This window comes from Exophiala aquamarina, assembly GCF_000709125.1.
Source record: "Exophiala aquamarina CBS 119918 chromosome Unknown aczIA-supercont1.6, whole genome shotgun sequence".
NCBI lineage: Eukaryota > Fungi > Ascomycota > Eurotiomycetes > Chaetothyriales > Herpotrichiellaceae > Exophiala > Exophiala aquamarina.
Genome location: NW_013550582.1, coordinates 181046 through 191439, shown reverse-complemented (window position 1 = coordinate 191439; position 10394 = coordinate 181046). Strand labels below are relative to the sequence as shown.

The following is a 10394-nucleotide window of genomic DNA, read 5'->3' as shown; positions in this document are numbered from 1 at the left end:
ATGGAGAGAGGTTTGAAAAACGGGATTTTGTTTCGGTTCGGAGATCTCAATGTGCTGACCTCGCCTAGCGCATCATCACGGCCGACCCTTCTTGGTTTACCGTACCGATGGGAACCGGTAAGTTGAAATCTATAGTAATGCTGGTGCTCAAAAGTCATTAATTGACAGGACGGCTCTAGGTGTATGTGTACAGTTGCTTACTCACTTTCCCTACCCAGCTTATTGGCTTTCTAATTTGGCATATGTCTTCTGGGTAGGTGCAAGTCGTCGATAGCTAGGATGTCAAGAACTGTTTCTGATTAATTTATGTGGTAGATCGCCGATATCTGCCTGTTCGTGTTCTTCATGACTCTAGGCATTCTCCGAGTTTTCATGTTTCCCGTCATCGCAAAGAACGTCGTCGACGATTTTTCGCAAACGAGCTATCTTGGAGCCATTGTGGTGGCATGGGAAACGATTGTGCTTGGAGTGGTGCAATTCTACTCTAGTCGTTCATCCGGGGTGTATGCTGCAGAGGCTATGTTCTGGATAGCTGTTGTTGGAAGCGCATTTGTCGCTTTTGGTGGGATATACTTTATGTATGGTCGGCAAAAGGCACATTCTCTCGACCAGGTCAATGGATCGTGGTTTCTGACTTTCATCCCCCTGATTGTCTGTTCAACGCTTGGTGGTGCGGAGGCGCCACACCTGAGCTATAAGAACGGTGTCTTAGTGCTGTTTGTGTCATTCTTGATGTGGTCGTTGGGAGTGGGCATGTCTTTCACACTTGTGCCTATCTACATCTGGCGGCTCATGAGTACTCCGCTCCCCCAACAAGGAGTGATTATCAGTACCTTCGTTCCCATCGGTCCTTTCGGCATGGGCGCGTACTCGACTCAACAGCTAGCGTCCGAGCTGGCAAGACGTATCGCACAGCATAACTATATACTTACTAACCAACCTCAGCCACCTGCAGATAGTGCGTACATCGCAACCATTGGAGAGGCTATTCAATGGGCAGGAATCATCCTTGCTCTCTTTCAGTTGGCGGTGGCATCTTTCTTCCTGATCGAAGGTGTCCTAGCCCTATGCACAAAAGCTCCGGGCCCATTCAATGTTGGTGAGTTAAACAGGCAATCGTGCTATTTGTTACTGTTCCTACTGACGTCCACAGCTTTTTGGAGCTTCGTCTTTCCATGCGGCGTGTACGCCAATGCGTGGAATCTCATGAGCACCAACCTCCGTAATGAGGGTTTGAAAGGTTGGGCAGCGACTTGCACAGTTGCGGTTGTGCTACTGTGGTTGTTTTGTGCATTGATGAGCTTTTGGAAAGGTAAGGACTTCTGCATCTGAAGATATCTCGTGCTGACATCCCTCAGGCGTCTGGCAAGGCAAGCTCTTCTTCGCACCCGGCTTACAGGGTTATTTGGAGAAGCAAGAGATCCAAAAGCGCGATGTCGACCCTGAGCAACCCTCAGACCAGAAACGTAACCCCTACGGGCTGGCTTTCCATACTACGCACACTGGAGAATATTTGAATCGAAAGGCGAGGTCGGATGGTAGTTATAAGAAAGTCAAAGTGGATAATTAGACGAAATAGACAAGATGTGAGTGTAAGACACGAGTGACAAAGGCTGCTTTCCCCTAACAATACTGGTGCTCTCCGTATAATCTAGGTACCTAATGTATGACTTAGCCTGAGTTACCTCCATTAGAATTCTCGTGCTTGTAATTATCTTCGACACTATCCTCCCTTTCAAATCTCCTCTTAAGGTCGGCGGTAGGCTGGAATGGCACCAAAAGAGCTTGTGCCCACGACTTTCAGCTGCTGCTTAGTCCAAGCCTGCATCCTCTCGACCTAGACTTAAACAAAAGCCACAGTAGATATGAAGGCCTCGTCCCATGTCCTCTGTGCACTGGGGCTCAATGTGATTAAATTTGCGTTGATCTAGCCCCAGAATGTGTAGAAGCCTTGTAGGACTACTAATGTATCGAGGGACTATAATCGCGAAAGGTGACCTATCGCATCCGCTGGAAAGAGGTTGTCCTTCAGCTGGCTGTTGATATCGTGCCCGAAGTCTCCCACGGCGCGGTATTTCAGTGCGTATGGACCGAAATGCTCAATGTATGAAGTCACGATTCGGTTTATGACCTACATGCCATTGCTTACCTCTTAATCGCCGTGTGACATCAGAGGGATGAGATCGTCGCAAATGCCGCGGAGGCTTTTGAAAGGATCGAATATGATGGTAAGCTAGAACTCCAGTTAACGTTCAAGTTGGGGTGACTTTCCGCGCAAGTCTGCAGTGTGCCGCTTCTGGATCTGTTCGACACGTTTGTCCGCGGACGTTTGTTGCTCATGGATGTGGGACTTCGCCCTCGTCCTGTTTCTCGACTTTAGTCACTCTCACTGAGCTAGACTTGAACAGTGGCCGCTTCGAAATTGGATGCTCTCCCACTACGCACAGCGGAGCTAACGGAAACAGATCGATGGGATATTTCGTATCTTGAGTGAGCTCGTTGCCAGCTCTGGCTTTCCCATCTTGGGCGTCAAAATATCCGAAATGGAATGGGACAAAGACCTGTCCCTCTACCATCGACCCGACTCTCGCCTTAAGCTCAACTTTGCCGCTTCTCGATTCGACGATCAACCAGTCGCCTTCTTTAATGCCCTGTGTCTTCGCATAATTCTCTCCGATCTATACATACGGTTCGGGGTCACCCTCTTGGAGCTCCTTCGTACGACTAGTCTTAGTTCTTGTATGGAAATGCAGCGGACGTCGTCCAGTGGATAGATGTCAAGGATACGACATTCTTCACTAGCAACGTCCCGGCTATCTTAGTATCATCGAAGAACGATCTTAGTCAGTGGAATGTCGTTGATGGCTCTCCAGTTACTCGTCCAGATAGTGGATGCCAAGTGGTCGAGACCGTGCCTGAATACTCCGAGCACTACATTTATAGTTATATCTACCACCGTTTCCTGGGTGTGCAAAGTATAGTTAATTCACAACACTTAAGCGCCATCGTACATGGGCTATGTGATAGTGATGGAAGCCTACTGCAGCCTAGCTACCGAATGGCAGGCTTCATCGGCCTACCTAATCCTATTTTTGATGCCGCGAACTATAACCCTACTCTACTACCCAGTTTTCTATATAACTTATTGATTAGCTATAAACGCCTCGGCGATGAGCTAGTTAAGGCCTTAAGCAAATCGGTAGAAGTGGACGGCGTAATGGACGACGAAATGGAGGGCGGGATAGAGAGACCAACTCCTCTACCCGATCACGCTGCTGTCTTCCAACGTAGCTATAGCTTCGTCACCTAGGCGACGAGCATTAAGGACGCAGCCTATAGGGCCATTCATGTTTAGCGAGATGCCGAAATCTAGATAAGAGCCATGATGCTACGAAATGACACAGCATTGGACGTATTCTACTTAAATGAGAGGGAAGCGAGAGATTATAATAGAACGATTAATCGAATATTCCCGCTTACCTAGTTAGCGTAGTCCGCTTAGGTAGAGAGGTTAGGACAATACTATAATGGGAAGGGGATAAAATTATTCCTAAGACGGTCCGAGGGACTCGTTAGACTATATAGTATCCTAAGTATATACTAGACTAGCGCCTAGGCGCTCTCGGGTTCGCTTCGGATAGCGTTCGAATAGCTCTCGGAGCTAGTTCGGATGCGTCGAAGTATTATAATCCGAGCTATAAGTAGTTCTAACTAAGGTAGGGTTCCTTAATAGAGTAGATATAAGAGTATTAACTAGGATAATAAAGGAAATATTTAATCGTCGGACTATATCTTAAAATATAAGTATAGAATTACTAACGAAGTTAACTATAATCTCTCTTAACGAAGGTAGTAAGCGTATATATATATTACTAGTAGCTCTCCTAGATCTTATAGCTTTCCCTAGATCTTTTAAGATCTATAAGATCTAAGGGATCTAGGAGATCTAGCCTTACCTAGTTATATAATATAGCCTCGTTCTCTATCGGCTAACTTCCTTCCCTAGGTAGGTACCTTAATTCCCTTAGTAACCTTTTAAGTAATCTAGTTCGTAATACTAAGGTAATAGATAAAGGAAGTAAAGTATTAACTTTAATTAAATTCTACCGCTCCTTATCTTATCTTCTTTTCTTAATTATAGCTAATAACTATAATTACCTACGTAGTTAAAGTTAATTATCCTATTTTCTCTTTTAAAAACGCGCCGAGCTTATTTATAGTTAAGATCACACTAGTTTATAATTATTTACTATCCTCTTAAGCTTTATACCTACTCTCTCGACTATTCTAACTCTATATTCGACTCTTTACTATCTTATACCTTATAGTCGTTATAGAACTACCTTTAAATCGTAAAATATATACGACTTATAAACTTAGAAAAGCTAAAGTCGAGCGAATAATATTAAAATATACCTCTAAGGAATATATTAAGGCGTACGAGGAGCGGGTCGAAAGAGAAGGCCTAATAGGAACGATAAGAAATAAACTCTTTACTATAGCCTATAGTATTAAATAGATAGTCGATAGAATTAAATAGAGTAAAGGTTTTAAGAGGTTTAGAAAATAGTAGAATAAAAAGCGACCGAAAATACCGCTAACTATCTACTTATTATAAATAGGAAATCGTTATTATCTAATATTTTAGTATAATCTCGAAATATACGAATATAGTTTAAATATCTAGCTTAAAGTTATAAGAAATATAAAATATACGAAAATTAATATTATTACTAAGATACTTATAGTAGAATTAAAAGAAAAACTCTTACTTATTACTATCGCTACGAATTCGATACTACTATCTATATATTTAATCGATAATTATAGAAGAGCTTAAATTTAGAAGATGTTATCTAAGAAGATATACGATATATAGATAGAACTATATAACGACTTCTTAATTAAATATAAGTCTAGAGAGCTTTTTACGAAATCGACTAATTATCTATATTATTTATTAAGACTAAGCGATACCCTATTAACGCCTAGTTACGTAATTAGGCTTATATAAGCTAGGATCACGTAGTATCCATTAGGCAAGGCTATACTTAAGCCTTACGGAAGATTCTATAAAACGCCATTCTATTCTATAGGATTAGAAATTACTTAACTTAATTTCTAAGTATCCTAGGAGTTAACTCGTATTTACGAATACTCGGTAATTACTCTCGTACTTACGAGATATTATAACGAAGCCTACGCCTATATAAAACAGGCCTATACTCCTTTACTTAGATAGATCTTAAGTTATTTAATAAGATAGAAAGCGACTATACATTCTACTCCTTCTTTCTACGGTCTTCGGCTACTTCCACTATAGATCCTAAACCTTGTCCCCCGGATATTCGCCTAGTAAAACGACTAAGAATAAATAGAATAGTAAAAGTATAGTTATTATTATATCGAAGCGCTATTATATTCGAAGCTTTTCTATTAACGAAGATATAGCTAGCGATAGATAGCCCTAATAGATAAATAATATTAGTTAAGTATTTATAAAAGCTAATATAGTAAGTAAGATCCTTTCTTTCTTTAATTTCCTTCTTTACTATAATAGAAGCTAGTATTAGGTATAACTAGAGATAATAAAACCTAGAGAGTACGACGTATCTAGGTATAGCTAGAAATAATAAAGTATAATCTATATAGATACGACTAGAAATAATAAGTCCTAGAGAGAATACGACGTATCTAGGTATAACTAGAAATAATAAAACTTAGAGAGAATATAATATATCTAGATATCCCCTAAGCCGTCAGCGTGTGACCTTTTTTTTCTTGGCGCAAACCACTAAAACTTGAAATCAATATTTCTAGGCAACCTTGAGGACTTAAATAGCTCTCACCACCTAATTACTATATAGATTTGCATGATACTCATTAAAGCAACCCTTCTTGATACAGAGGTGCACGCCACAGGGTTTACAGCCGAATTTAACGCGTTTTGAGCGCGGAGCGCGTGCTCTAGGATTACGTGTCTATAGCCGTGCATTACTAGAAACCTCTCCTAGGACTAGCCTAGTATCACTTGTAGCACCACCACTAAGGTAGTTGCCGCCGTTATACTTACTCTAGGCGCAGTGGCCGCGCTTTAGTATCTCCGTAGGCACGTGATAATTTGTAGAGCGAGTCCTGGCAGGAGTGGCCGGGGCGTCCGCTAGGGGGTCCGGATACTCAAAAATCTGCCTTATGAGCTCTGTGTAAAAGCGTCGGTGGAAATGGCGGTCTCGTACAGCATCGTCCGGCTGTAGAGAGTACTAAATTAGGTACGAATTAACTAGGCAAGTATCCAAAAGCCAGTAGGCAAGTAGACGCCACGTTCTCCGTTCCTAGTATCGCTGGTACGTAAAATTGCTCCTTAAGTAATCCGTAATATCGACGAATCTATGATCGTAGTTGTACGCATCAATTGCACGTGGAATTAGTAAGTCCTTGACTACTCTGTCACCAAAGACTAACGCCGTAACGGCATTATTAACTGGCCTCTTGCGGGTCCGAATGACATAATCCTTAGGGCCTTCTCGTATACTAAAAGTAGTCGTAATACTAATAACTAGAGCGTTATCCTACTATAGAAAGCATAAGGCGTAATTAATAACCTTAGTTAAGTAGGATCCGTACGTAAAATTAGTATCTAAGAGCTTAATGTCGATAAATCGCTGTAAAAAGTCCTTATAATTCTTGCGTATAGTGTCCATTACGCTAAAACCGATATAAAGTAACGTATATGCTAGTGATAAAGTTAGGAACAAGTTATTAAGGAATACTAAGTAATTAGTATAAGGATCCTTACTCCGGAGTTCCTAACAAAGATCCTAAACTACTTAATAAGTCGGTGCTAGTGTTACTAGAGGCATTCCAGTAGGCTGAGTAAAATATTGCCTTTTCTTATCATTCCTAACCGCCTTAGGCCCGTAAGTACGCGAATGCCAGCGCTAGGACTATGTATAGCCGCTTTTAAGCGCTAGTATCCAGACTTTATAGCCCTGAGGAATGGGTTTTGACGGAATACTAACTTTATGCCTTGTACGCCCTGTAAACTTAATTATTGCCTCATCGACTGTAATCTACGTGCTCGGTTTAACGGCCGCTTAATAATTCTACCGTATTATAGAAGTAATTAGCTCAACTAAGGCAAACTAGGAGTCTTTTTAGGTGGTGGGCGAGTAATTCCAGGTTAAATATCGATGGATTTGCTCCTAGCGAGTTTTAGGCATATAGCGCCCTAAGTAGTGGCCCGTTCCTACTTCTAATACTTGCTAATACGCGTTCCGGTTACCTTCAGTGTGATTGGCCATATAAAATAGGATTCCGAAGTATCGTAGGAGCTTAATTGGTTGAACAATACTCCACGGGCGCGGTTGCGGAGTTTGCTCCACGGCCGAGAGTCGCATTTCCGCGTATGTATTGGTCGCCACGCAAATCATCTTAAGAGACTGTAAGCCGCCTAAAAATCGTAGGAACAGACTCAGTGGATCACGCTCTTTCCATACAATATGAAAAGGCCTTCTAGCGACAGAAATTGGTGGCGTATAGTCTACTTGTAGTTGCCGGACAAGTTCATAGACCACTGGCGGAGCATTTGTACTTGCGGCGCGTATTTCGAGCACTTGCACTTCACTTTTCTCGCTTTTTTTTTGCTTTTCAGGTAATTCAAGTACCTCTCGTTCATTAAAGAATATCTTTTGCCTAGGAATGCGGCTAAAACGCGTTGGTTGAGTCATCTTTGGTACTTGTTTACTTTGAAAACTACGAAGCGCGATTTTGAGTTGTCACGCCAAGAAAAAAAGGTCACACGCTGACGGCTCAGGGGATAGCTAGAAATAATAAAACCTTGAGAGAGTACGACGTATCTAGATATAGCTAAAAATAATAAAGTCTAGATACGCCTAGAAATAATAAAGTTTAGGTACGACTAGAGATAATAAAGTTTAGATACGACTAGAAATAATAAAATCTAGAGACAGTACGACGTATCTAGGTATAGCTAGAGATAATAAAGTACGACGTATCTAGATACGACTAGAAATAATAGAGCCTAGAGAAAGTACGATATATCTAGATATAGCTAGAAATAATAAAGTACGACGTATCTAGATACGACTAGAAATAATAGAGCCTAGAGAGAATACGACGTATCTAGGTATAGCTAGAGATAATAAAACCTAGAGAGAAAGTACGACGTATCTAGGTACGACTAGAAATAATAAAACTTAAAGAAATATAGTACGTATAGGTATACTAGCTATTAAACGAATTAGGAATTATATACTTAAAACGATAGAATAGAAGGGCGATAGAGGATTTACTATATAGACTATAGGAGTATAGGAAAAATATATAAGGGTTTTAATAGAAGCTTATTTAACTACTATAGGACCTATTTAATAAAGACGTTAAGCTAAAGGAAAGAGAGAAAAAAGTCCTACCGCTATTTATAGGGAGATATAATTTCCTAGAGTAGGTCGCTCGGTATTCTAGGAAACTATTAATATTACGTAATATCGTCCGGCTATATAACTATACGGTCGAGTCTAGGTATCGCTAGTTTAGTCTTAGCGTCGCTCGCTAAGACATCCTTAATATTACGTGACATCGATCGGCTGTATAACTATACGGTCGAATCTAGACGTCGCTAGTTCTTACCAAGACATCCTACGAGTTTAACCCGTGATAAAATATCGATTATAGTATACTTATAGAGTAGAAAATAGTTACTATAAGAGCTTAGTTATAATATATAAGCGTAGGGAAAACTATCCTTACTATACGGTAGCCCTAGGCTCCCTAGGCTCCTATAGTAAATTAAGTTACGCTAGGCTACGGGCTAAAACACCGATATTCGTCGCGAGACGTATACTTTTCTCGTACGATACTCGTAATATCGCCTCTCTACTATCGTATAAGTCTATCTTATAGCTATCGTATACGCGTACTTCGAGCTCCTTATAGGAAATTTCTAGATCTTATAGATATACTTAAGACGATTCTCTAAGTAGTAGAGTAGAAAGGAATATATTAGGACTCGAGGCGCTTAGTAATAAAGAAAGAAAAAAGGGGCCTAGTATTATGATCCGAGCTGCGAGCAGTTCTAACCAAGGTAGGGTTCCTTGATAGAGTGGGTACTAGAGTGTTGACCAAGATAATAAAGGGAATACTTATTCGTCGGACTATATCCTAAAATATAGGTATAGGATTACTAACGAAGTTAACTACGAACCGTTCTATCTAGGTAAAGGAGCGTATATATATATATAGTGCTAGCCTAGACTATAGACTTACTTAGACTATATTCGTAGTCTATAGTCCTCCACAGTCCATTCCCTAGTTACGTGACGTAGCCTCGTTCTCCATCGGCTAACTTCCTCGTTTCCCTCGAGTGCAGGCGGCTTGTCCTTAGCGACCCTTCTAGTGACCTAGTTCGTAACACCTTAGTATAGAAGAATAAGTAAGTAAGGAAAAAAGTAGATAATATAAGTATAGAAGGAAGGAATAAGAACGTATATTAAGTATTAAAAATAGTAGTTATAAGAGTATAGTTTATAGAATTAAGATATTTTCCTTCTATAAGTTCGACTATATAACTATATAGCCTAAGTTTTAGTAGTAATAATCTTTATAAATAAGGCTATTATAGCTTTATATACTTCTATTATAAGAAACCTTAAAAGTATACTTCTTTAGCGAACTTAAGACTATAGAGATCTATAGCGTTACGGTCTCCTCGCTAATATAGGTAAGTAAAGAATATTATTTTAGTCGTAGCTACTATAGTATTCGTTTTAGTGTCGGTTAGTTCTTATCCTACGGTCCTAGAGGAGAGAGAACCCCTAGTAACGTAGCCCTACCCCTTTATCCGACCTATAGGATAGGCGAGAATATATACCGATTTAACCTTAATATACTATAAGTTAGTACTATATAGTTTCCTATAATCCTTCTATCTATTTACGTTCATCGTACCTAATAACCGATAAATAAGCTTTACAATACTTTATGCCTTCTCTAGTAATCTTATCTCTTATATTTCTCGATGCGAGAGAATTAAGCCGATTTAGTATAATTAATCTATGAAGCTACGTTAAGAGGCACGTCCTATTCATCCCATAACCCCTAGACCCGAGGCTGCTTCCATTTCTATGCTACGTTGCCCACATCACCTAGTGTGTAGCCGATCCAATCATAAAGTGGACGGAAGATGACGCCGGATCGACATTGACATCATGGTGCGTCCCCTAGTTGGCAGCTGGAACCCACCTACCACACAGCTAGGACACATCTGATGCTCAGAATTAGGCAGGGTTTCTTTCGAAGATATTCAAGAGAGTCGACAGCAACCCTACGACTGCATTTGAAGCCCGAACATACCGCCACCCACGAATTCGGCAGCT

General features: G+C 40.5%; 3 protein-coding genes across 3 annotated transcripts; 2 read left to right on the top strand and 1 right to left on the bottom strand.

Moving 5' to 3' along the window:
- On the top strand, positions 1–1570 carry A1O9_07476 (uncharacterized protein; the record flags this gene model as incomplete). Its single annotated transcript, XM_013403032.1, has 4 exons — positions 1–117; positions 316–1099; positions 1154–1312; positions 1359–1570. The coding sequence occupies 4 exons, from the start codon at positions 1–3 to the stop codon at positions 1568–1570; spliced, it is 1272 nt and encodes a 423-aa protein (XP_013258486.1).
- A 708-nt stretch (positions 1571–2278) lies between these two features.
- Positions 2279–2774, bottom strand: A1O9_07475 (uncharacterized protein). Its single transcript, XM_013403031.1, has one exon. The coding sequence runs from the start codon at positions 2574–2576 to the stop codon at positions 2337–2339; it is 240 nt and encodes a 79-aa protein (XP_013258485.1). The 5' UTR covers positions 2577–2774; the 3' UTR covers positions 2279–2336.
- An 11-nt stretch (positions 2775–2785) lies between these two features.
- Positions 2786–3475, top strand: A1O9_07474 (uncharacterized protein). The gene is made up of 2 exons (XM_013403030.1): positions 2786–3349; positions 3374–3475. Exon 1 carries the CDS (start codon positions 3059–3061, stop codon positions 3308–3310), a length of 252 nt encoding a protein of 83 aa, XP_013258484.1. The 5' UTR covers positions 2786–3058; the 3' UTR covers positions 3311–3349; positions 3374–3475.
- The last annotated feature ends 6919 nt before the right edge of the window (positions 3476–10394 follow it).

Coding starts and splice junctions, on each gene's coding strand:
- A1O9_07475 (XM_013403031.1), bottom strand. CDS start 2,576: ATGGTAGAGGGACAGGTCTTTGTCCCATTCCATTTCGGATATTTTGAC.
- A1O9_07474 (XM_013403030.1), top strand. CDS start 3,059: ATGGCAGGCTTCATCGGCCTACCTAATCCTATTTTTGATGCCGCGAAC.